The sequence below is a fragment of the Eriocheir sinensis genome, chromosome 32, assembly GCF_024679095.1.
Source record: "Eriocheir sinensis breed Jianghai 21 chromosome 32, ASM2467909v1, whole genome shotgun sequence".
Taxonomy (NCBI): Eukaryota; Metazoa; Arthropoda; class Malacostraca; order Decapoda; family Varunidae; genus Eriocheir; species Eriocheir sinensis.
This window is the reverse complement of record NC_066540.1, coordinates 13,469,679-13,497,514: the sequence shown is the minus strand read 5'-3', so window position 1 is coordinate 13,497,514 and position 27,836 is coordinate 13,469,679. Positions and strand designations below refer to the sequence as shown.

At 40.4% G+C, this 27,836-nt stretch overlaps 1 protein-coding gene across 5 annotated transcripts; it reads right to left on the bottom strand.

Moving 5' to 3' along the window:
* Nucleotides 1-27,592, bottom strand: LOC127006172 (tyrosine-protein kinase SRK2-like). Of its 5 annotated transcripts, XM_050875719.1 has the most exons (16): nucleotides 27,461-27,590; nucleotides 25,095-25,157; nucleotides 22,086-22,279; nucleotides 19,517-19,672; nucleotides 19,030-19,089; nucleotides 18,551-18,677; nucleotides 18,311-18,409; nucleotides 18,004-18,139; nucleotides 16,498-16,624; nucleotides 15,892-16,056; nucleotides 15,207-15,466; nucleotides 14,198-14,351; nucleotides 13,028-13,159; nucleotides 11,161-11,930; nucleotides 1,356-4,762; nucleotides 1-1,108 (listed from the first exon to the last, which is right to left on the bottom strand). In XM_050875719.1, the coding sequence occupies exons 3-14, from the start codon at nucleotides 22,153-22,155 to the stop codon at nucleotides 11,725-11,727; spliced, it is 1,692 nt and encodes a 563-aa protein (XP_050731676.1). In that variant the 5' UTR covers nucleotides 22,156-22,279; nucleotides 25,095-25,157; nucleotides 27,461-27,590; the 3' UTR covers nucleotides 1-1,108; nucleotides 1,356-4,762; nucleotides 11,161-11,724. The 5 variants fall into 5 exon arrangements, with proteins under 5 accessions (XP_050731676.1, XP_050731678.1, XP_050731675.1 ...); XM_050875721.1 differs by having other exon boundaries at nucleotides 1-4,762; nucleotides 11,752-11,930; nucleotides 27,461-27,591; XM_050875718.1 differs by having other exon boundaries at nucleotides 1-4,762.
* Nucleotides 27,593-27,836: the final 244 nt, after the last annotated feature.

Here is a 27,836-nt window from a genome sequence, read left to right as displayed (position 1 = left end):
TGTGTGTGTGTGTGTGTGTGTGTGTGTGTGTGTGTGTGTGTGTGTGTGTGTGTGTGTGTGTGTGTATGTGTGTGTGTATGTGTGTGTGTGTGTGTGTGTGTGTGTGTGTGTGTGTATGTATAACGCACACATAAATAGTGGTGTGTGCCAGTCTATACACACAATGCCGATCAGTTCTCACATTGAGGAATATAACAAGGTAGTTTGGTCACATTTTACAGTTACATTTAAGGGAAGGTCACACAAAATCAATTTCATATAACTTTAACTTAATGCCCCCACAAGGAATAATGGTAATAGGTGCTGCTGAATTCTGTGAGCACTTTAAATGTACAACAACAATGAAATTTAAACAAAACACCTTGTGAGTAAAGCAACACAGCAATAACCAGCCTCGGCAGTGTTCATTGTGGTGTAAAGTGCGCCAACACTTAGCTGCCAGTTTGTCGCTGTTACTGTAACTAACACTCACGGCTTACTGACTTCTCACATTTAGCAGATGGGTTCACACTTCACCCTTCTAGATGCTGGCTTGCCATGGTGCATACACTATTCACTGATATTATAATCAACACAATAATCACCTTGTTCAAAGCAGACAGAATGAGAGCCTGAGGACGTGATAGCTTTCCCTGCCGTGAGCGCTGACTGAAACAGTGTGTATGTACAAGTTGACGAACACAGCACACACTCATGCATGCTGTCTTAGGTAGTGGTGAGGACACACACACACACACACACACACAGTACATCATTACTTATAGCCACACACTTGAGTAGCAATTCAAATCACCTCTGCAGTTCATATATATTTACATTGCACACACACACACACACACACATACACATACACATACATATGCACATGCACACACACACACACACATGCACGCACGTTTCTCATTATCCTGTTTGGGGAAGGGGCAACTGTACGCACTCAGTCACTGTCTGTCTGCACTGTTGCGTAATAGTTTGTTGTATCAATTTGACACACGCTGTTTACACTATCAGATCTATTTTCATTGTTTGCTTTTTTATATCTTAAGTCTTTCAAACAATTTTCATGTCAGATAACTTTTTTTCCTTATCTCTTCTTCTTGTTTCCTTACTTTCTTTTCTATTTCCTCACTTCCTCTGAATGTATTTTGCTTATCAATTCATTTTTTCACACGACTTTTACATGAGGTTTTATTTTTCCATTCTTCTTCTTCCCTTGCTTCCTGTTTCCTCACTTTGTTTTCTATTTCCTCACTTCCTCTGAATATATTTTGCTTATCAATTCATTTTTTCACACGTCTTTTACATCAGGTTTTATTTTTCCATTATTTTTCTTCCCTTGCTTCCTGTTTCCTCACTTTGTTTTCTATTTCCTCACTTCCTCTGAATATATTTTGCTTATCAATTCATTTTTTCACACGACTTTTACATGAGGTCTTATTTTCCGTTCTTCTTCTTCCCTTGCTTCCTGTTTCATCACTTTGTTTTCTACTTTCTATCTCCGTCCTTCTTCTTAAAATTGTCTGTTTCTCAATTGCTTCTTTCATATTGTTTTTAGTTTTACATCAGATTATTTTTTTCTATTAGTCTCCTCTTTCTCCTCACTGTGTTTTCTAGACCCCAGACTGTTCTTTGTACCGTCACGCTGTCATGGAATAATATAACTTGCATTTATTTGGTTCTTGTATGTGTTCTCGCTGCCATATTACTTTTCCATTCCTTTTCTCTCCTGCCTTCTTGTTGTTGCTTATTTAATTTTTCCATTCAGTTTTCAGGTCAAGTAATTTTTTTCCCTTGTTTTCCTCATCCTGTTTCTCTTCTTCTCACCCCAATCTTCATGTCATCAAGTAATTTTTCTTGTTTTCCTTTTCCTTTTTCTTCTTCTCTCGTCACTGTCTTCATGTCATCGTCATTTTTCTTCTTCCGTTTTCACTTCTCACCCCAATTTTCATGTCATCAAGTAATTTTTCTGTTTGCCTTTTCCTTTTTCTTCTTCTCTCGTCACTGTCTTCATGTCATCGTCATTTTTCTTCTTCCGTTTTCACTTCTCACCCCAATTTTCATGTCATCAAGTAATTTTTCTGTTTTACTTTTCCTTTTTCTTCTTCTCTCGTCACTGTCTTCACGTCATCATCATTTTTCTTCTTCCCTTTTCACCTCTATTCATCACAGTTTTCATGTTATCCGGCCATTTTTCTTCTATTGTCCTCCTCTTCTTCCTTCTTCTCTCCTTACAGGCTTTATGTCAAGTAATTTTTCAGTCATTATCAATTGAATGGTTGACTTGAATTGATTTGTGCTCATCCATTAGACTCATTCATGTAGACAGTAAGTACCTATTTCTTGTGTTGCTATATTTTTCTTGCGACTAAATACACATCTTTCCTTTCCTTATGAGCACCTATTTCCCCCAAAAGTCCTTCATAAACAAACTGTGCATGTATTTACTTTCACGATATTTCCTCTTTTTCCTTTCTAAAGACTTGACATATATTTTCCGGTAACATATTTTCCACCACTGAATGCTCATCTTCCCCTTTTTAAACACCATTATGATTTCACAATTATTAGCACGTGTTCCCCAAATATTTCTTCAATAACAAACTGTCTATACATCCATTTTCTTTCACTGTAGTTTCTCCCCGTAGTATACACCATTTCACTTTCTAAACACTTCACACTCATTTCTGATTCATAATTATTTGCACTCGCTCCCCAGGTGTTCCTTTGCAAACGAAGTGTCGTCGGCGTTCTCTGTCCCTCTGTGTATCGTAAGTAGGAATGTGATGCGTTGAAATCTTTGTCAAGGCATTTGGTTTCAACGTATTTCTTGGCCATTTGTGTTGCAGTGACTATTGGTGAGTTAGGTTTTATACATATATATTCTTTATCACTAATATCAGAATTTGACCTCACTATATGATACATTTGGCTGGCTGTGTTAAGTATTCATTGAGTATGGGCGATATCCACACTTGTCTTGTTTTCCATCCATCTTTCTCTCTTCCTCTTTGTTATACACTTAGTTACCTCTTTATTCTGTTTTTAATATCTTCTGTATGTCATTTTTCTTCTTGCGTGTCTTCGGTAACACGTATCACATTGTTAAGTATTGATTCTATCCAACTTCCTCTTGTTCCTCATCCATCACTTTCTTTTCCTCTTTGATGTACACTCCAGTATCTTCTTTCTTCTTTTTTCAATATCTCCTGTCTGTCCTTCTTCTCCCTGTCTTTTCGGTAACTTGTATTTGATAAGTATCAGCTGAAATCATCTTTCTCCTCACAGCTATTCTTAATGTTTACAATCATAGTTTTGCTTCACATATGCAGTTTTTGTTTCCTGTTTTGGTACAATTATCTCCAATTTTTCTTGTATCTACGTCCTAGTGGTTCATAATGTGTTTTTCGCCTTACAAATATATATTAAAAGGTCATTCATCTGTGTAGCATCTGGCCTGTGCCCCTTCAGATTAAGACATTTTGGACTATCAAGCAGCAAGCCAATTAACCATAGTAAGTATTAGCATGTTTTTGTTCCCTGTCTTCAACAATTTGGACTACTGGGGTGTCAAATTTGGATTCCTGGTCTGTTTCAGTAACTTTCCTGCTTCCGTTTTGTTCAACCTCAGTAGTTATTTTGATCATATTTTCACACAGCCAGTAAGTTCAGTTTAGCACAAATCTCACTCCCACACCTGACCACTTCAATTCCTTTCCCCACGTCACACGTAATGGCCACTTTTGTCATGTTAAAACATCATCAATGCACACAATACCACCATTCACCCTTCCCCCCATACACGCATGCACACACACACTTAGTAAATTCAATAGAAGAGCCATTACAGACATATGACCTTCATCTCTGTGAGTGAAGGACAGACAAGAAGAGATGGCATGACAGCATTCTCTCTCTCTCTCTAACTCTACAGTTTGGACCACTACCTGAATCACTGCCACCCCCTAACGCATGGCATCCACCAGTCCGTGATCGATGACTTGTGCCTATGCCCACATCAGTGAAAACGTGAACGAGTGGGTAAGGGCGGAAAGGCACCCATTGATCCTACTACCTGCACTGTGACTTTGGTAGTGGCTGCAACACTTGTCGTCACTTCAACGTCGCACGGTTTCAAAAGTTCGGTAAATTGAGCTTAAAAACAAACTTGATGCACGGCTAAAGACTACGCCCGAGACACGGATCACAGACCAGTGGGTGCTTGCTAACATAATTTTTCTTAGTGTAGGCAGTTCCAGCTCACCACTTGGGTATCCCTGTCATTTTTTCCCGGTTTGTTGCACTCTATACATGACAATGGATGGGAAGGGAAGGGAAGGGTTAAGTGTAGGTTATTTGTACAAAGACTACATTATATTTACAGCATATGCTAACACCTTCATCGTCTTCTTTATACAGCATATGCTAACACCATCCTCCACTCTCAACAACATATGTGAACACCATCCTCCAGTCCTCCTTTAAACAGCATATACTAACACCATCCTCCATTCTCCTTTATACAGAATATGCTGAGTGCGAACTGGCAAACACACACACACACACACACACACACACACACACACACACACAGATCTCTTGTTGCAACCTACAGGAGAGCCCTTGAGGTGGTGGAGGTCGCGGTAGGACTAGTTTTGGAGTCACCCAGCACCATCCCATGAGGCGGTGGTGGCGGTGGTGGTGGTGTGCCGTTGGTTGGCGAAGATTCTGGTAACACAGGCATCGTTTCTTCTCTTGGTCATCCCTGCGGAAATTATACGAGGTCAGAGAAAGAGAGAGAGAGTAATAATATTTTGCATCCTAAATTTTGAGCTGGACTTTAGTTAGCATGAAAATATAAGAAGTTTCCAAGAGGTCAGCAGCTGGTCAACCTACAGGGGACAACTCATGTAATCCTAACACACCTTCCCTCCTTACCAATGAATATACCTAACCTATTTTTTTAATGTTCATCGTACTGCTATTCACCACAAGACTGCCAAACCTATTCCACTCATTCATCACTTTTTCTAGTAATCAAGTTCTTGCGCATGTCTTTACTAAGTCTGATTTTATCCAACTTAAATGCTAATGTCTCTTGGGGTCCATATGCAACGTTTTTTTTTTATACTCTAATATCTAACACCTGCCTCTCACCATAGTAACTCAAGGCTACACAAGAATAAAAGGAGACTACAACAGGCCAGTCAGCCTACACGTGGCAAGCTTCACTCTTACTGCAAAGCCTCATCAAGGTCCCCCTATGCCTTCAAGTACAGTTTACTACTCTCACTGCATTGCTATCTCACAAATGCACATTAATATGATCTGCCCAAGTGACTCTGAAAACAAGTGTTCACAATAAGGCAGCAGCTGCATCTGGTCATCTATTTGGGCAATGTTATGGCAAGTTCCCCCGGTATGTTTTTACCTAGGCTATGAGGGATAAGGAGTACAATCAACAAAGAGGGTAGAGGTAAAGAAATAAAGCTAGAAAGAAGTGCAGGCAACCATTCTGATCTATCTGTGCAGTGCCTGGACCCGCCTGATGGGCAACCTCCCGTAACTCACTCTTCAAGTAGGCTACCCCCTTTGGCTGACTGGTTAAGGAGTGGCTTTCTCATCTTGACGGTCTCGGGTTCAATGCCCCAGAGCCAGTAAAACCCTTTCCTGGTCTGGATGAATTTCTCGTGTGTTTCGTGACATGCTGTGGTAGTGTGGAGATGTAGGGAAGTGAAATTCGGGAAATAAATCTAAAGTGCAAAGACAGTGGCAGAATGGGTCGTCAACTCATTGATGGAGTTTCCTGTAAACTTATTCCCATATAACAACTTATCCCTTCCTAAGCCATTCCCTGTTGTCCAAATTGCAAGCTTTCCCTTCCTGTCCCATTCCCTTATAACAATATTGAAAAGCTTCCCCTTCCTAGGCAATTCACTTACATCAATATTAAAAGCTCTTCTTTCTCAGCCATTCCTTTCTGCCTATATTCCAAGCTCTCCTCTCTAAGGCCTTCCCTTGCACCAGAAGTTAGCAACCTGCAGCTCGTTTGGGACATTTTGTGGATACCAAATCTTCACAAATAATTATTTACCTCTTCAAAATGAGGATATCATACCCCAAAACACTATTTGAATCAACATTATATTAATTGACATTAGAAAGATCTTGAGGCATCAAAGGAACAAATCCATATATTTTGTTTTAGAGTTTAAGAGTATTCCATTATTTCTGAGGTAGATTTATGTTTCTGAGCCAAATCTTTGCATTACAGTTAATAGAATATTTTTTTATGAAATATAAATAAATGACTCCTCTAGAATTATGGGTTGCTGACCCCTCCCTGGCTTACACTCCTATTGCATGCTCTCCCTGTCCAAGCTTTATTCCTTCTTAGGCATTCTCTGAAGCTCATATCTCAAGTTCTACCTTCCTAGGCCATTCCCTTACACCTATGATTCAAATTTTTCTTTCCTAGGCCATTCCCTTATGCCCATATCCAGAGTTCTCCCTTCCTAGGCTATTTCCTTATACCTAGCTATATATTACAGGCTCTCCTTTCCAAGGTCATTCCTTTGAGGTCAGTTCCAACAATATCAGTCAGCCAATCACCTCCGTACAAGCTTTCTATTAACTACTTTTACATGTAACAGCTATATGAACATTTATTTTTCACTGCTAGTAATAGTCTGGTGCAAATACGCCAAAAAAAGTAATTGAAAGTGAATTATGTGGAGTTCAGCAAAGAAAAATTAGTATAAAAGTTGTTGTTTTTTGAGTTGGTAATAATTGCCACATCCTAGTAGTGGAGAGCTTTGAATGCAACTGATGCACACCAAAAACAGGCCAATACAGTTCAACACGAGATCAACGTTAATGTACATATGTCCTCGAAAAATATGTGCACTGCTACTGAGATCTACAGAACTAAATGTTATTAGCATTTTAGAAAACATGAATTTGGGGCATAGAAGACATGAAATAAAAAAACAAAATCCACAACCTGCAGCCTATAATTATTTTGGCAAAATCTCTCAAAAATATGTGTGTGTGTGTGTGTGTGTGTGTGTGTGTGTGTGTGTGTGTGTGTGTGTGTGTGTGTGGGTGGGTGGGGGGTGGGGGGGCAGGACTTTGTTGACTTTGATTCAGGCAATTTCAATGACTCAAAAAACAATGCTAAAAATAAAGCAGCAGCTTCATGTTGTTCTGAGTACCTTACAACATGCCATTGTGACACATTTCTGTCCACAAGGGAAAGAGAGTGGAATCAAGTGTACTACTTTTCACCAACACACTATATCTGAGTAACGGTGACTGAGAAGGCAGAGTACCTTGCAATGTTACATGGCACTCAAATGACAAAAAGTTATAAACAGACTCTTTTCAATTAACTCATCTTACATCAAAATTATTTTGCATTTCCAGCTATTCATTTTAAGACTACCACATGTCAGTAAACAAGAACTTTTATTAATAACATTGTGAATGCTGAGAAACTACAGCTGTTTCAGAGTGGGGTGAATAGCTTCTTACTTAAGTGATGTTTTTATCTAAATCAATTTTTTTTTTTTCTTTTCATGGCTACATGACTTCTCTCCTGGGAGCCAGATGGGTATATAGAACGTTAAACTTTCCAGAGTGGCTGATATTCCTGGCCTATAATAATAAAGATAATAATTAAAATTTAGTAACCTTTGTTGACCTTGAAATATCCTAGCCTTGCCAAGCCAACAGTGAAGACTATGTGAATGATAACCCTATTAAACTCTAACAAAAGTTTAATTTTCAATTTTTTAAACTTGATTGCCTACATTCCAAGCTCTCCCTTCCTAGGCCCTCCCCTTTAGATTAGTTCCAACAATACCAGTCAAACAGATGCCACCCCCCATGAGCTTTCTATGAATCACTTTTAACCCGGTAGCAACGGGGATCATATTTTTTAAAATGAGAAAAAAATCACCATTCACACAAACCATTTCATAATATATATCAAAGCATTTGTGATCAGATTATGTATCATCTATTTTGGGGGGTTTATATCATGGCACAAATTTGGCCCGTCGCTGCTACCGGGTTAAGGGTTAATGGCCTTGTCCAACATATCAATTTTTCCTGTTAATAATAATGTGGCCCAAATTCATAAAAAAAAAGTAATTGGAAGTGATGTATGTTGAATTCAGCAAAAAAACAACAACTTTAGAAGCTGCTGCTGGTTTCTGAATTGGTAATGACTGACACTTTTAAGTAGAGGAGAGCTGGCAGATCATCTATGTATAACTTCTGTGGTACTAACACCTCTATGTTTCTATCTATCAATATATGTTTACCTGTCTACCTATCTATCTATTTATGTAGTATCTGTCATCCCTATGTGAATGTGCTGAATGTGTCTATATATAATTTTTCCCTGTTTACCTACCTATTTATCTACTACCTATCTGTCTATCTATTTATCCTTAAGTGAATGTAGTAAATGTGTCCCTATAACATTTTTCTTTACTCAGTCTGCACCATCTGATTAATAGGGGAGTTTCCAAGCAGCTTTTACATAAAGGGCAGCGTTGTATTTACTTGTCCTTATGTCTGGAACAAGTGACTTCACCCCAGACAGAGGGAAAGATAAGAATTGTACTGCCCTCTATGTAGCCATACCTTGAAAAGTCTCTCATTGCCATTCAACATATCAGTAAAAGAAATCAGAGTAAACCCCTTTCTAGCTATGGATATCCTTCCTGATGGACTGATTGGGGTATATACTCATGACATCACAACTGCAACTGCTTATAAGGGCTGACTAAACAAATCTTTATGTAAACAGCTTTAACTTATATTTACATTGGGTTGCTGTTTAGTGGTTGTGGCCTGGGGTTTAAGATTGGACGTCCTTCCTGACATAACGCAGCAGAACTGGGGTTCAAATCGCCTAGCCCCGACTTGTCAATTCCAAGGCTTGACGCTCTAACTAACTAAGCAACTGCACCCCACACAGACAACACAAATAATGCATAAAATTAAAGGTGCCTAATAAATTTCATATAATCATCCTTCCTGGAAAACTACTGAAGACATTTTGCGGGGTATGTGTGCCAAGCCATACATGCACACATAGGCACCATTCCAGTGAGAGCTTGCATCAGGGAAAACAATTATAATTCAAAGTTGGTCCACGGGCTGTTGCTATAATGAAGAATTCTCATTAATCTTAACATTGACAGCAGTTCATTAAACCTCAACTTCATTTTCAAAGGTGCAGTACAGTCACAAATAACCTAGATTACACACTCTGATTCCTGACCCAAGCCAGGCAAGATGACCATAAACAACGGCTCCAGTTTCATTATGTTAGAGAATTTCATTGTTTACGCTGATTCCTGCCCCGAGCCAGGCAAGATGAATGCAAATAACGGCTCCAGTTTCATTATGTTAGAGAATTTCATTAAGTTTATGATGATATTTTTCTAATCCATGGGTTAAAATTTCTCTCAGATTTGAAGCAACACAAACCAGAGATTGAAATGAGAAGCCAAGTTACTTAAGAACTGAAACACCACAGCTGTGTTGAATGGTGTGAGTTCAAACATTCAAGGTAGTGTAGGGACCAAATTATACAAAATTCAAGGCCACATTGCAACTTATTCCTGACATGAGTACACACTGGAATGGTGCGAGCAAGCTGGCAAACATGACCTCCATAAAAAAGCAGCAATGTCATATATTAATCAGTGACTATAAGAAAAAAAATCAATGGAAACAGTTAGAGAGAGTAATATATAAAGAAATCATCACATATTTAGAACCAGATATGTATGCAGTGACTAGGCAAAAAGAATGTTTGTGTGAGTGTGAGTGTGTGTACATGTGTGTGTGTAAACATCTGCTCAGTGCAAGGATGGGGTAGGTAGGTTGAGGATAAGGTGACATAAATGACTCAAATGGTATATGTGAGCATGTGTGTGTGTACATAATATGTGCGTGTGTGTGTGTGTGTGTGTGTGTATGTATGTGTGTAATTCACCACGGCCTGATCACATGCTCGACTTGTGATTGCCAACAAGAACCCTTCCGGTGAGAGCTTTTGGGGCTCATTTGCCGATGTCTGGGTACTGCTGGGACCTTCACACACCACACACACTCACCCCCCTTGCTCAAGGGAGGACACTAACTGCTCCTTGTCAGCAGAAAATTCTTTCGGCCTGAGCACGGCATGAACCTCAGTCTGACAGGGCAGAGCCTTCGTCCGCTGAGCCGCTGGAGGTGTGTATGTGTGTGGGTATGTGTGTGTGTGTGTGTGTGTGTGTGTGTGTGTGTGTGTGTGTGTGTGTGTGTGTGTGTGTGTGTGTGTGTTTGTGTGTGTGTGTGTGTGTGTGTGTGTGTGTGTGTGTGTGTGTGTGTGTGTGTGTGTGCAAGGGAACTATCACTCAAGTCTGGTCTCCTTGGACTAGTTCCAGACTATTCTTAATGTACAAATGGACTTAGACTAGCCATAAATAATAGTCTCTTAGTCTTAGCTGCACACACCCAACCATTCGGAACCAGGAATAGTAATAGTAGTAGTAGCTGTAATAGTACTAGTTGTAATAATAATAGAAGCAGTAGTAGTAGTAGTAGTAGTAGTAGTAGTAGTAGCAGTGGTAGAAGTTGTAATAGTCATAGTAGTAGTAGTGGTAGTAGTAGTAGTGGTACTAGTAGTAGTAATGGTACTAGTAATAGTAGTGGTAGTAGTAGTAGTAGTAGTAGTAGTACTAGTAGTAGTAGTAGTAGTAGTAGTAAAATTAAGTTGAAATAAGACAACAAATAATAATGGCAATAATAATAATAATGATAATAATAATAATAATAATGATGATGATAATAATAATAATAATAATAATAATAATAATAATAATAATAATAATAATAATAATAATAATAATAATAATAATAATAATAATAATAATAATAATAATAATAATAATATTAATAATAAAAATAATAACAACAACAGAAGCAAAACAAACATGAATAGACACACACATAACGGCACTAAAAAGAATATCTATCAGGCAGATTTTAGGGGAATATCTATTAAGTCTATTAAAGAAGATTTTGGACAATAGAGGCAACTGTCATCCATTAAGCCACTCATTCACCCATTAACAAACCATTCACTCAAGGGGAACTTACAGACAAATTTTCCAGTGGAGGTGGTGGTGGTGGTGGTAGTTGTGGTTTTGTGGTGGTGGTTGTGGTGGTGGTGATGGTATGCAGTTCAAGGGTGGTAGGGAGGTTAGGTTAGGTTAGGTAGGGCATGGAGTGTGCGTGTGCCTGTGTGTGTTCATATGTGTGTGTGTGTGTGTATGTGTGTGAAGAAGGATAAGGAGGTAGAATTTCATTAATTGATAATAGTAGTAGTAGTAGTAGTAGTTAGTAATGATGGTGCTGGTTTGTAGTAGTAGTAGAGCAGTAGTAGTAGTAAATGAAACAGTAGTTGTAGTAGTAGTAGTAGTAGTTGCAGCAGTAGTAGAAGTAGCAGCAACAGTTGAGGTGACAGGAGTGGTGGCTGTGGTAAGCCTAATCGTGTAGTAGTTACTGTACTGGTGGAACTGGAATAGTAGTAATAGTAGAAGTAGTAGTAGTAGTAGTAGCAGAAGAGGTGGCGGTGATAACAGTAGTGGTGGTGGAGGTGGTGGTGGTGGTGGTAGCAGTGATGGTAGTGGTCAAGAAGTAATGGTAGTGGTAGTGGTCTGTCTAATCGTGGATGTCGCGATATGGCACCTCGGACGAGACTTGGAAATCGTCAAAGAAGTGATGGAGGAAGTCGAAGGTTGGTCGCATGTCAGGGTCCTTGTTCCAGCAGTGAAGCATGGCCTTGTACAGCTCGTCCGGGCAGCGCGGCGGCTTGGCCATGCGATAACCAGCCTGCACCCTCTCGATGACCTCCCTGTTGTTCATGCCTGTGGGGAAGATGAGTGGGAATGAGTGGGGGGAAGGGAGAGGGAAGGTGGAAAAGAGCATACAAGGAGTAAATATGCAAATGAATGAAGGGCGTCGTTCATAGCTGCAAGGAGTTGGAGTGAGAATGAGTGACTGAGAGGAAGGGAAGAAGGGAAGAAAGGAGGTAGGAAGGAAGGAAGAATTAAACAGTAAACATATTCCAAAGAGTACATACTACCTTCCATACTGGCCAAAATCAAGGAAAAAGGAAAAATTGAAGTTAAAACATTTATACCTGCATGAAAATGAAAATGAGTGAATGATTCTGAGGAAAGGGAGGGCATGAGAGAGAAGGGAAGGGAAGGGAAGGAGGGAAAAGATGAAGGTAACGGAGAAGGATGAAGAAAGTGAGGAGTCATGGAATGAGTTTGTGATCTAAGAGGATCAAACATCACTCACATTTTTACTCATCTTGGGTTAAATTCTCCTGCCATAACAGAGATGCAAAGGAAGCAAAATAAGGGCAACTAGACTCTCACATGAAATTCCAAGAGCAAAATGGTATCAGGGGAAGACTATCGCTGGTATTGTCAGATGCCTTTGCCTCTCACATCAACTAATTCCAAAGGCCAAAAAGGAGCTCAGTCGGGTTCTAATGAGTGTTTTTTAGATTCATGGTACAGAAGAGGGATCAAATTACCACCAGGGTCTTTAAGCCACCCCTGAAATTACCCCATACTCTTACGAAAGCCTTGTCAAATGTGTGTTCTTGGGCGCCGATCTGTTTGAGAAAATGGCCCTACATGTGAGAAAGATCAAGAGTGGATGAGGACTGGAGAGAGGTTAGCAGGTGAGGGATTCTATGTGGTGACAGGATATGCTGGTCAAGGAAAAATTTGGAGACTTTTCTGCTATGGTAATTCCTTTTGAGGGAGATTGCTGCTGTAAGGGGCTGAGAACTGGCGATATAATTAGATTTAAAGACCTCATTTTTCAAACACCATTTCAATTTCGAAGGGCAGTTTTTCCCTCATACAAGTACTTACAGGGACATGCGTATGAAAAGCCAAATGTGACCGAAGTACACTGAAGGGTAAATATTCACAAGCTGACGTACCTGGGTAAGGATTGGCCCCATAGGTAATGACTTCCATGAGGAGGACGCCAAACGACCACACGTCCGACTTGATTGTGAAGCGATTGTACAGCATGGCCTCGGGGGCTGTCCACTTCACCGGGAACTTGTTACCTGCGGAGTATTGTGGTGACGTGGTGGTGATTGTGGCGGTAGAGGGGAAGGATGGTGGGGGATGTGAGGGAGATAAATTTTAATAGGTTAGCAGAGGTTATGTCATGTTTGGTAAAGTTAGGTCAGGTTAGCAGGTTATGTGAGGTTAGATTATGGGGTTATGGGAATTTTACTGTTGACTTTAACTCAAACCTCCTTATGCATGAATTAATGTCTTTCAACACCATTACTATGAGTTTATTCCATGATAGATACTTTACTCCATTAACCCTTAGACACAATGGAACTATATATAGATGGTCCAAAATTCAGTCAGTCAGTTTTGTATGGCAGATATATAACAACATTTCCAGATTGCAGTAGAATCTATATATAGACGATGGTTAAAGCATCCATTATGTGGCTTAACTATATTCATGCTGTGGTCCTAAGATTGGCAGTGACTATAAATAATATTCATTTTTCGGGGAGCAACTCTTCAAATACTGCCTCCATCTAAGGGTTAACAACTTGAATACCCTCGGCCATGTAGCGGGGACTTGAAAAAGGGGGCGGAGATGGCCTTAGGGGCTTAGAGTTTTCCCTCTTTTTGGGTTTCTAAGGTTCGGATTCACAAACACTTCAGGTTCTCACTATGAATAATTTCCAAGGCCACAGGGGAAGAGTCAAGTTACCATGAGGTGGTTTCTGCATTCATGGTACAGCTACCAACACTAGCCTCATACAACTGCCCAGGAAAGTCCCTACAACATGCACATGAGTATTTTCAAACAGTGTACTTATGGGCATAAATGTTTGTGAATATGGGCACAAAATCCCTGAGTCTTCCTCCTCTAACACCCAACATGTTTCAGTCTTTTGATTCTCTGCACTATGTGGCTTCTGCTGCAGTTCACTTTTTATCACCATTTGTTTATTTATATTTCTAGCTAGCTGGTTGCGACTTAAAACACACACACACACACACACACACACACACACACACACCACACACACACACACACACACACTTGCCCAGAAACGTAAACAAACACTCACAGGTACTCGGGCAGTAGTCCTCCCCTTCAACTATTCTCGCAAGACCAAAATCGGCAACTTTGCAGAGCAGCGACTCCCCAACCAAAACATTCCGTGCCGCCAAGTCGCGATGCAGCAGCAGCAAGCTCTCCAAGTATGCCATGCCAGCAGCCACCTGGGAGAGGGAGAGAGAGATAAAGAGTACAGCAACACACAATATAATGAGATGTGTATAATTCTTGAGTTGTCACAGTTATCTCAACTTTCTGGCTGTTATCTGTCCTACACGAAGCACGACCTGCCCAATGAACTTTTCCCCCTATTCATCATTAAAACAACTAATTTGATATAACTTGCACTGCATCAAAAATTAAGTTGTTTAGCTCAACTGTACTTGACTGTTATGAAGCAGAGCAGGTCTGGAGGGGTGCAATGACCCTACCCAGGCACCACAAATGCAAACCACAACAATATAATTTTATGCTGGATACCATTTGAGGATTTTATCAAGCTTAAGATATTATTTTTTTCAATCTAGTTACTAATCCACTACAAATACATCTCTGTTTATTCTAGCAAACAAAAATGGGTGATTTTGTGGAGTCTGCCAGAATAAATAAAAGATATAATTATAGTAGATAACCAGAGATAAAAACTATCATCCTAAATTTATTAAAATCATCTAACTGTATTCAGAATAAAATTAAACTGATGCTGTGGCTTGCATTTGAGGTGTCCGGCCCTGGCAATCAAGGTGTGTTATTTAATGTTATTCGTGATCGTGATGCACCTTGGAAAATTAAGCAAAATGAAACTGGTGCCGTGGTTTGTGTTTGTGGTGCCTGGCCCTGGTCAGAATTCATGCTGTGTATTTCATGGAATTTTTAACCATAATGCACCTTAGAAAATGAAGCAGAATGAAACTGGAGTTGCGGTTTGTGTTTGCTGTGACTGTCTCTGACCACAACACAGTGCAACAGACCTAACCTGACACTTTCATCATTCTCAATAATAATATTAATAACAATACCTGTGTCGCCACATATATGAGGTCGTTCAGCTTGAGTGTCCTCTCCCCCTCGTTCCGCAGGAGGTCCAGTAGGGCGCCGTTGCACATGTACTCCGTCACGATGAGTATCGGCTCCTCTTTGGTGCAGACGGCGTACAGGACCAGGATGTTGCGGTGCCGGAGCTGCTTCATGATCCGCGCCTCCTCCAGGAATGCCTCGGGGCTCATCGCACCTTGCTTCAGGGTCTTGATGGCTACCTCGTTTGAATTGTTCCACATGCCTAGATGGAGAGGAGAGAGAGTGAGTTGGAGAGAGAGAGAGATGACAAAAGGGAGGGATGGTGTGAGGAAAGGTGTCAGGAATGAAGGTATCTGTTATGGAAAAAGGGAGGAAGGAAAGGAGGGAAAGATGGAGGGAAAGATAGAGAGAAGAATAAAGGGATGGAGATGGTGTGGGCAATGAAGATATCTGTTATGGAGAAAGGGAGGAAGGAACGGAAGGAAATATAGAGGGAAGGAGAAAAGATTGGAGAGGCATTGTGAGAGAAGGACGGATGGAGGGAAAGAGAGGAAGGGAGGAGTTGTGGGAAAGGAGAGCAAGGAGGGAGAGTGAGGGAAAGCAATTATGTGTATTATGGCACAAATATCAATACAAATAGGTAAAGCACACACACACACACACACACACACACACACACATACTTACCATACCACACTTCACCAAATGAGCCCTGCCCCAGTTTCTTGATCATGGTGAGCGCTGTACGGTCAATCTCCCACTGGTCTTTGGTTTCGCGTGACAAGTCCCATTTCTGTGGCTGAGGCCTGGGACACGGGTACTGCAGCAGACACGCCAGGCCATAGTTATTTTCTGTGGCAGGGAAAGTTGGGGAGCTTTAGAAAATGGGTTTGCATGTTGGAATTCACTTATGTTTGAGTTTAGACTAATTCATATGTCCCTAAGAAGATTACCTCTCAAGTCTTGTATCTCTGAGGACTAGAAGATTGCCTCTCAACTCCTATATCTTTAAGAACTACTTCCTCTTGTATGGACAGATTTCAACTCTTATATCCCTAAGGAATAGATTAATGTTCAACTCATGTATTTTTAGGAACTCATATATCTATGTATCTCTGAGAACTAATATATTAATCCTCAACTCTTTTAGAAGACTGATCATAACTCATCAATTAGCTTCCAAATCCTGTATCCCATGAGTCCTCGCTCTCGTAGGAAGCAGGTTATAGCTTATGTAGCCCTGCGAACTTAAGACATTAACTTTTAACGCTTGTGTCTCTAGGAACTACTCACTCTTGTAGGCGTCCACAAGGTCGTTGAGTGTCCTGAAGGCCTGCGTGGAGGTGATGAAGTAGCTGCCGCCGTCGGTCACCTTGATGCGGTAATGCTTCACGTGCTCACCCTTGTTTGTGTCCCAATCCTGGGGGTGGAGGAGGAGAGGGAGCGTCAGGAGAGGTGGAGCAGCCGGGAGAAAAATGATAAAGGACACACTCACACACTCTTTGTTGAAGTCACTGTTATTTTCCTACAACTTGGCATGAAAAGTAGCCAGTCTCCCTTGCTGTCTATATCATCTTGCGTCTGGTAACATTGCTGTATAAAGGGTGACTTTCCCTGCTGCACGTCATATCAAGTTTTACAGTAGCTCAATAATTCTATATAAAAAAATATAAAAAATCATATGTTCTAGTCCTAAACCTATAAACAGTTGTGTTCCACAGTACTTCTCAATCTCTCACTTTCTTTCTAATGTTCATTAATGATCTTTCCAAAACAAACTGTTCTATCCACTCCTAAGCCAAAGACTGCGAGCATTCTGCATTACTTAACATCTTTCAACAAAAGACCTTCAAGACAGGAATTACACAACTCAAGCCACTTAACACTTACCTCTGACCTTGCTATTATTTATGAAAGAGGCTGAGCGAACTTGATGTCCTTCAATGCCTCCAAAATTCAATTTTTTCTCCTGACAATTCAACATAACCTTCCAAACATATATCCTTTATTCTTTGATAACACACAGCACAGCTGTTCCCTTTTCCTAAACTAAACATTCTTGGTGTATCCTTAACTCAATATCTCAACTGGAAACTTTATATTTCATTTCTTGCTAAATTAGTTTCCTCAAGAATAAACATTTTATATTGCCTCCATTTCTTTTCCTACTCCCAGATGCTCCATATGAAAGGGCCTTGAGGCCTTGTTGTGCAAGACTTTCTGCCCTAGCTCACCAATGTCTAAATTACTAATGCAAGAGTTAACTAAAATCTTTATTCTTTCACTCCTTTCACTAGTAAGTTCTGGAGCAGTTTTCTTTCATATGTATTTCCTCTTGCTTTTGACTTGAAAACTTGCAGGAAGGAAGGATCAAGATAATTTTAACCTACATTGATTAATCTTTTGGAACCCCTCCTGGCCCACTTGCTTGTTGGAGCAAAGCTTTGCAAGCTTTTTATGTTTGTTTTGCCCTTGAGCTCTCTCCTTTGAGGTAGAAAGAAAAAGTAAGATAGACATTTGTATTTCTCTTCTGTAATTTGGTCAGCTTGAACTTTTCTATAGCACCACTAATCCACAACCATCTATGTGCAATGATGGGAGTTAGTTTTATGCAACATCAATGAACTACAGAGAACAGAGGTAAAACATAAGTGAGGAGAGGCTAGTTTCAGGGACATGTGAGAAGCACGCTGATTGAACTTACTGCCCAATCAGTGACAAATTTCAAGAAAGTGGCTCAGACTCCAACTACAAACTAAAGACAAAGTTCAGTGCCGGCAACGTACAGGCAACACGTACTCCACTCACCCTTATGCTGAGAGAATACCCGTGACTGGTCTGCTCGGACATGCGGATCAGGAAGGTGCCCCGAAGGTTTCCGCGTGCCATTAATAGCTTCTCGGCCTCCTTGCGCGCTATCTTGCCAAAGTACCAGCTGCAAGAGATGACCGGTGAGTGTGGGATGCACATACAGATGAACAAACAAACACACACACACACACACACTCTAGACATTCCAGTAAGAATAGACAAACAGACAGGAACACACACACATACACACACTCTAGATATTCCAGTAAGAACAGACATACACACAAACACTTACTCTTGGCACTCTAGGGATGATGCTGAGGCCACATAGTTCTTGGGTATGTATCCCTCGATGTGCCTTGTTAAGTGTCGAGCCAACCACCAGTCAGCGTCCCTGAAATAAAGAAAATATCAACGCAGTATTAGCAGTGAGACTTGAGAGGTGTAAAACAGACAGACAGAGGACCAGGTGTAGAGATAAATTCAGAACCTCCTCCATGTCCTCAGTAATCCAGGCATAAAGAAAACAACTTACGCATCATTGATAATCTCCATCCTGTCGCCCTTCTCAAAGGAGAGCTCGCCATTGCTGCGCCCCTGGAACTTGTACATGGCTAGGACAATACGGCCGCCACGCGAGGGAGTCGATGGCGTGCCGGGCTCTGGGGAAATAAAATATAAATTACTGATCTCTTCTTATAGACTCCTTGGCTGGCTGATGGATGAGTTACAGGAAGGGATGGATGACTAGACGATTGAGGGGATCTCTTCTTACTTATAGACCCCTTGGCTGGCTGGCTGGCTGACTGAATACTTAAAGAAAGGGATGGCTGACTGGATGGGTGGGGGTTGTCTGAATTGGTGGCTGGACGAGTTATATAAAACACTTAACAGCTGACTATCTCTTTGATTTGCTGACAGACTAAGTGATCAGACACTTGAAATGCTGACTGATTGATTGAATTGCTGATTGACTGACTAGCTGACTACTGACTGAATAGCTGTCTGACTTACCTGACTCTTTCCTCATGCGCATATGACTACTGTGTTGAGTCCATCCATGAGCGGGAAGACCTGAAAAAGGATATCATTATAATTAGTATTATTATTAGAGCCTGGCAAGCAGACACCCCAACCCAAATAATCTCTCACACACTCACTCCCTCACACACACACACACACACACACACACACTTAAAGTTATCGAACATGGCAGAAAAATGGTTATCCTTCGTAATGATAACAATAATTCTAATACTAATAACAATAATACTAACAACAATAATAATAATAACAATAATAATAATAATAATAATGATAATAAAGATAACAATAATGACAATAATAATAAGGAACATAAGAAGGCCAACTTTGGATAGCTTGAGTGTGTATAACTAAACAGAAATATAGTTACGCATACTACTACTACTACTGTCATTTTACACACACACACACACACACACACACACACGCACACACACAAGCACGCACACACACGCACCCTGGCTAGAGTTTGAGCGTATAACATCGACGCCGTGCTGCTGTGAGTTGTAGGGCGCCCGGCCACCCCCGCGTGCTGGCTCCGGGTAGTACCGAGGGTTTGGCCCGCCGCCGGTGGTGCCATGGGGCGGGGTCATGGCCGCCCCGTCAGTCTTACCTGGGTGGTGGTGGTAATGATGGTAATAATAATAATAATAATAATAATAATAATAATAATAATAATAATAATAATTATAATACAGTGGCCTTGCATCCGTTGTGTGAATTTCGTCAAAGATTGTGTCACATTGGACAAAACAAAAGAACTAATGGGAAAAAATAATTTTGTCAAGAGAATTTCCGAAAAATACCTTGATAACACAATAAATAAAAATCAATAAAGATCCATCCTGGGTGTGGAGGCAGGCAGACTGGTCTACCCAAGCTACTCAGATGTTCTATGCATCACAGGATTGCCTCTGCTTATATCACTGGCTGGCTGAGAGTGACAAGTGCAGTGTGCCATGGATGTTTTCCCATGTTACAGATTTGGGCCACTTGTCAACCAGGGTTTGTCGCATGCTGGACCATTTAAAATTCTTAAAAGAAATAATAATAATAATAAATAAATAAAATAAAAATTATTTTTTTAAAAAGTCCAAAAACAAAATCCACATTGGACATAAAACACACTGGACAAACACACATTAGACGCGAGGCCACTATAATAATAAATAATTATAAAAGTAAATAATAATAATAATAATAATAATAATAACGATACACACCTTTAGTCCACCATTACAGTATTACCATAAAAAAATAGCAGCAGCAGCAGCAGCAGTAGTAGTAGTAGTAGTAATAGTAGTAGTAGCAGTAATGATGACAACAATAATTATAGTAGTAGTAATAATAATAATAATAATAATAATAATAATAATAATAATAACAACAACAACAACAATAATAACTGTATACACTCATAATCCATCCCAGCGACTGTCGTAAGCAGTGTTCACCTTACAGCAACACCTTTGTCCCTTTAACTCTAATAACCTGCTTATCGTGACAACATGACATGTGGACAGCTTCGTCACAGGCTTTCCAGCAATCCTCAACCAGTTATAGTGTGTAGGTGAACAATTTATACGTGACTACATCTTTCATTCCCTGTGTGAGGAAATATACCGACGCTACAAGCTTCAGCACAGTTTAACAGAGTAGTTTCTTAACATGAGTACTAATTGGGATGGTTTGTATCAACTGGTGAACACACACTGGTAGTAGTATTCACATATTCCAAGCTCTCCCTTCCTTGGCCATTCCCTTGAGATCAGTTCTCACAATACCAATCAGTCAGATGCCATTCCTGACAAGCTCTTAATGAATCACTTTAAAGGGTCAATGGCTATGTCCAATGCATTAATATCTCTGTTACTAACAATATAGCATAAAGAGGCAAAGGAAAAAGTAATTTGAGGTGCAGTATGTGGAATTATGCAAAAGTGAAAAAGTTTAAAAACTGTTGATTCCTGAGTTGGCAATGGCTGATATCTCCTGGTGAGGTAGAATGTAGAATATGGAATACTAATAAATTCTGGCTATTCAACAGGCTAAGGTTCCATGGGAAATGTTTGAAAAACAACTGTAAATTAGCTCTCCTATTTTTTCCCATAGATTACATATAAGGAGGGTTAGACTCCTGATTACCTTAACCCAAGAAAAATTAAAGAAAAATTTAAAATACAGGTTATCTTGAATGATTCTGGAAAGCTCCTGGCAGCTGTATATATATATATATATATATATATATATATATATATATATATATATATATATATATATATATATATATATATATATATATATATATATATATATATATATATATATATATATATATATATATATATATATATATATATATATATATATATATATATATATATATATATATATATATATATATATATATATATATTAGGTAATCTCTAGGAGGGCAGACAAACTTAATCTCACTCCATTTGGTCATGTAGCGGGAGAATCAGTCACATCCCCTCCTCTGCTGTCATTAACAGATGGAGGAAAGAAAATCTTTCCAACTATTCAATCCCTACATCTGTTAGAGAGCAAGGGACGGGATGTGGTCTGACCCAATCACCAACGTGACCTCACAGACCCACACAGTGTGGCAGTTCTTAAAATGAGGAGGAGCCCAGGTGATAAAGCATCCACACATCAAATAAATACTGCCACACTATCATGTGCTGCCATATTGTCACTAAAAATTCAATAGAGTCTAATACATAAATATGTAATGAACAGACATTGCATTGTAATATACATATCCAGTCGAAACATACCACCAGCTGGTAGTCGGCAGGAGGTCTGGCACATGATTTGATAAGTAAATGTTACAGTGGCAGGGGATGCATTTCAAAACTATGAAAATGAGTATGTATTCACAAATGCCAAAACAACAGTGTTGAATAACAGGGTGTTCTTGTGCAATGAAGGTAAAAAGTAGTTTAGAAGCTGCAGTTATTTTTAGTGTTACCAATGACTGACATCTCTTATGACAGTGTACTCACCTAAGTCCATAAATGGCTGGTGAGGGGGGGCCGGGTGGCCCTTCTTGGGGCAACACAAGTTCTGGCCCATTGTGACGATGCTCTGTTGTGTTGCTACACCACCACCTGTGCCAACCACTCCTGTCCTCTCCCTCACTCCTCCTCCTCCTCCTCCTGCCTCCTGTCTCCCTCCCTGCTTCCTCTTCTTCAGGCACCTGTATATAAAATGACAATAATGATATTAATAATAATAATAATAATAATAATAATAATAATAATAATAATAATAATAACAACAATAATAATAATAATAATTGTTATACAGGAAACCCCCACTCTATGAATGGGTCGAGTTCCTCCACAGCTGGTAGCTAAGCAAAAGTTTTGCTGTGTGAACCCATTATAACATGTAGAGTGGAGGAAAAAAGGATGGTCGGGTAGAAGGCCGGCCATCTCATTTTTCCTTCGTTGACACCATCCGTTTCTCGTAAAAGAAAAATGCCCCGCGGGAAATTGACTACATAGTAACTTTCCTCAAGCACTTGCTCATCACTTGCTAATGACATCGTGTCTCAGTAGCACTCAAGACGTCATAGGGGATCTATTGCTAGCCCGTGACTGCCTTCGCATGCCCTCTAGAGAGTATTCGTGTCTGCTTTGCATCATCGTGTGTGACATTCATACCTCATGAATAGGAAGCCTCTTGATCGTGATACAAGGGTCAGAGTGATTCAATGTCATGAATTAGGCCTACAAACAAAGGATATAGTTCAGGAAACACGTGTCTGTGCATGAAGTGTTCGGCGCCTTCTTGCTAAGTTCAGAGCGTCTGCCAGTGCTCGTGTACCTACCCCAGCTAAAAGTACTGGGAGGCCAACAAAAATCGGTGAAACTTCGCTCAGACTTTTGAAGTGGTGCGTGGATGTCACGCCCACCCTTACGGCGAGGAAAACCCCAGGCTACTTGGTGATGTGACGATTAGAACGGTGTCTGGAGCTCTCCACAGGTGCCTCGGTTATAAGAAAGTTGCTGCGCGCCGTAAACCCGCTTTAAATGAACACTAAAGGAAAACTCGTAAGGCATTTGCTGAAAAATACTTGGAGTGGCCATTAGAAAAGTGGCGCAGTGTCCTCTAGACTGACAAGTCGTTATTCCTAGTGAGTGACACGAAAGGAAAGACGGTGTGGGTGAGGAAGGGTTTTGATAGGAATGACCCCAAGTATTGCGCCCTTACAGTAAAACACCCTCCATTGCTTATGGTATAGGGTGCTTTCGGTTATGGGGGTAAGGGGCCGTTAGTGGTGTTCCAGAAGAATGTTATGGTAAACCAGCAAGTGTATCTTAAGATCTTGAAAGATCACTTGGGGGAGTGTTTTGCCAATAGTGGTGCCGAGATTCTCCAGCACGACGGGGCACCAGCACACAGAGCAAACTCCGTCAAAAATTGGCTTCAGGCTAATGAGGTCGAGTATATTCCCGACTGGCCAAGCAACAGTCCGTACCTGTACCCTATAGAGAACTTGTGGAGTATCTTAAAAAGGGAGTTGAGGGAAACAGACACATCTACAGTGGAGAAATTAGAGGCTGAGTTGTGTGCCACCCGGGAAAGGATTTCTGCCTCTACACTTCAGCCAAATCTGTTCCAACATGTCTAGGCAAGATGAGAAGGACTGGTCTTTCTCAAATAAGTAGCCAGATGTTTGTGAGTATTCTATGATATTATTGTTATGCTGTTTATAAGTTTGTGAACCATCTTGGGTGCTGGGGAAGGAGTAAAGGTTTGCGCCGTTATTACGAAGGTAGAAAATGGTGACCCGGCCAGCCTTTTTTTCCTCCACTGTATTAAATAGAATTTGGCTCCAGGACTCTGATTCTTCCCCTCATTCAGCCTTTAACCTTTTTTTTTGCCCGATCTGTATAAATATTTGCACATTTTATGACTAATAATAATTGTAACTCAGTTAACTCCCACTTTATGAAAGGGTTACATTAGCCAACTGTCCGTGTACTGCCCCAACACGCCATGTACAGCATGAAGATTAAGGTGGAGCAATCTGAGAACTCCATTATCACTCCATCAGACAGAGGTCTGCCCATGTGTGTGGATCTATGCAGTGTGAGTGGCTGGGCCTTCTGTACGTGTGGAATGTGACCAGAGTTGTTTCATACATATACACTGTATTTAAGACTGTAAATAATTAATTAGGTTTAGTCACAATTTATTATTTACATGCAGCATTATATCTCTGCACTCCTTTTCTGTATCCCTAACCTAACCTGGCAGCAATGGGGTCCTTGACCACTCACTCTTCTCCAACTTCCCCTGGGTATCATTCCACAAAGATAAGGCCTTGGCAGTGACCCAGGCAGTAGAGAAAAAACATTTGCTGGCTTCTGAGGAAGCAGTTTCGGCAGTATGATAACCACAAATGTTGTAACGAGTTGGTGAGGCAATGTACCGCGTTGGCAATGTGAGAGTACATAGCCTTTACATACATCAATGAGGAAATGGCAAAGATAATTACTTCATTCATAAGACCAACAACACTTGAATAAGCAGAAGTAGTAGACAACCTACACTTAATAAAGAATGCTGAAAAGATTGCGAAGGTACACAATGCAGTCACAAGATGGCTGCTAAGCCAGAAGATTGCAATTACCAAGAAAGACTTAAAAGCTATAACTACCAACACTAGTGAAAAGAGATTAATGACAATAATGAATATATAAGAATGTATGGTACAAAGACAATCTTCTTTAAGAGAGCACAGCAAGACATTATATAAGAAAAGATTATAGGAAGCTGAGAAGGTTCTGGCTTCCTGACTGGAATGAATCAATTGAATATGTTACCAAAGAAGAAAAATATGATAAAACACTTTCAAAAGACAAGACATTACAGGCTTGACTTTATCTTATTAAAATAAAATTAGGGAGCAACACACACACACACAAACACACACACACACACACACACACACACACACACACACACACACACGCATGCATGCACACACACATACACATTACCTGGGCCCACCACAGGAAACACCATGCCAGCAACACAAGAGTTCCCTAGTGGTTTCATCTTATCTGAAACACAACAGAAACAACATCAATTATAATGCATTACCCACACATCTATTTGTCAATCTGTCTACTCTGACACCTACTCTATGGAGGTTCCTTTGGGTGGAGAACGGCAGATGTGTCTCCATATTCACCTATTTATACAATGAGGCCTTGCATACTCCAGTCCTTTCATTCTCTTTCTCAAGTATATCCTCACTGTGTTTCTGCCTTTGGTACCTACAACATCACTCATACTCATCCTGACTCTTTTTGTCCGCCCGTGTCTTCCTGTTCTCTGTCCCATTCACACTTCATTTATGGGAGACAAAACTCGGTACTCAGGAAAATTGCGCAGAAGTGTGAAAATGAATGATGGTCAGAGCAATCATGAAAATCCTATATATAGGTAGTTTGCCAAGTTCATGTTCACATCTCAGCTGAACAACACACCTGAAGGTAAGTTAGGCAGGTTGAGATAGACTTGTCACAAGTGGTATGGGGCTGGCTACTATAATTTAAAAACATCTGCTTTCCAAAGAAATTAAAGGCCACTTTAATTTCTGACACACAAAACTAGACACAAGAAAGTAGGTTAGACTGTGCTGAGATTGTAGGTTGGCTAGTAAGCATTGGAAAACTGGTCATTACTTGAGAATTCCTGCTTTCCAAGAATACTGCAGGTTAGTTTCGGTTTGAACACAGAAAACCAGACACATGAAGGTGAGTAAGTTGGGATGTGTTAAGAAGTTGTGTTAGCCTACTAATGTCATAAGTGGTATAGCTAGGCAAATTGCTATTACAAAATTAGGCACAATTTACATACATCTGCTTTCCTAAGAGATTTAAGCCCACATTCTTTTCTGACAAACAAAGCTAGACACAAGAAAGAAGGTTAGACTAATCTAAAAGTGTGGTGGAATAATGTCACACAAGGATTTGCTTATATATGTACATATGAAAAGTCATAACTTAAAAAATTCTGCTTTCCAAGAATACTGAAGGCTAGTTTCAGACTGAACACAGAAAACTAGACACATGATGGTAAGATGGGATGTGCTAGAGGTTGTGTTAGCCTATTAATGTCACAAGTGCTATGGAAGAGGCAGATGGATATTTTAAAATTGGTAATAATTTGAAAAAATATTTTCCAAAGAGATTGAAGGCCATATTCATGCCTGATACATGAAACTAGACACAAGAGAGTAGGTTAGACTAAGCTAAGAGGTCATGGTGGAATAATGTCATATGAAGATAGGCTGGTATACACATGACAACTGATTAAAACAATAATTTCTGCTTTCCAAGAATAATGAAGGTTAGTTTCAATCCAAACACTGAAAACAAGATGCATGAAGGTAAGTTGGGATGTGTTTAGAGGTTGAGTTAGCCTATTAATGTCACAAGTGGTATGGGGTATGCATATTGTTATCACAAAATTGGACATAATTTAAAAACATCTGCTTCCCAGAGAGACTGAAGCCCACAGTCATGCCTGACACACAAAACTAGAGAGAAGATAGTAGGTTAGACTGTGCCAAAGGATTATGGTGGAAAAATAAAGACAAGAGGCAAGAGGTTAGTCAACAAGCATTACAAAATGGATGATTTAAAATTATATGCTTTGCAAGAGTAATTAAGGCTAGAATCTCTAAACACACTAAGCTAGATGTGATAAAAAGGGCGTGGCTGGGTCGAGGGATCAAGTTGGCAGGGAAATGTCATATCATGTCAACTCACACACTCATGTCAACGCACCTCCTTCACCACTCCCGCACCAGGTTTCTCTGTAAATTAATAACCACCATAACCACCAATTCCCCAGTACTCCCCACTCCCTCCCAGCTCCTCCCTCGCCCGGAGAAATAAGAAAAAGGAAATCCCGCAACCACACTCATGTCAACGCACCTCCTTCACCACTCCCGCACCAGGTTTCTCTGTAAATTAATAACCACCATAACCACCAATTCCCCAGTACTACCCACTCCCTCCCAGCTCCTCCCTCGCCCGGAGAAATAAGAAAAAGGAAATCCCGCAACCACACTCACGTCAACTCACCCACTGACCCCACCCCCCCTAACCACTCACCCACCTGGCTACCCCGCAAACTAATAACCACCACAACCACCAATTTCCCAGTACCACCCACTCCCTCACAGCTCCTCCCTCACCCATGTAAAAAAGAAAAAGAAAACCCCGCTGGTGATTCGATTTATGCAGCGGTGAAGAAGACCCTTATCAACAAATAACGTTTAATGGCGCTATTTGAGGGACTAGTGGGTTGTTAATGGACCAGGAGCTGCGCCAAGGGTCCCTGCATCGCTTACCATCACTAGGGCGAGCGGGGAGGGCGTGGCGGGGCTTAGAGGGCCATTAAGGTGGACACGTCACTCTCATAGCTCACAGTAAACAAGTACGCCATGATGGGCTGGCGCGCGAGCCTCAGCCTCCCTCTCCCCGGGTGACGCAGCGAGACTCGTCACCTCCCGCTCACTACAAACTACAAATACATATATCTTATTTTTTATTTAACTGTCACGTGTATGCATGTAGGAGCAGTGTTATTTATAATGTTTCTCTATATTATCGTTCTCCCTCTCTACTGCAACAACAATGAAAAATAAAAAGGGTGAGGCAACGATCGAGATTCGAGCTCTCCCTTACTACAAATTTAAATGTGTGTGTGTTTGTGTTATCTTTTAT

Bases quoted from the DNA above. Each gene is read 5' to 3' on its own strand.
- LOC127006172 (XM_050875718.1), bottom strand. From the start codon at position 22,155: ATGGGCCAGAACTTGTGTTGCCCCAAGAAGGGCCACCCGGCCCCCCCT. The intron at 19,673-22,085 runs GTGAGTACACTG...ACCACCACCCAG, and splicing joins CCAGCCATTTATGGACTTAG to GTAAGACTGACGGGGCGGCC. The intron at 18,140-18,310 runs GTAAGTGTTTGT...CATCTCTTGCAG, and splicing joins TCATCCCTAGAGTGCCAAGA to CTGGTACTTTGGCAAGATAG.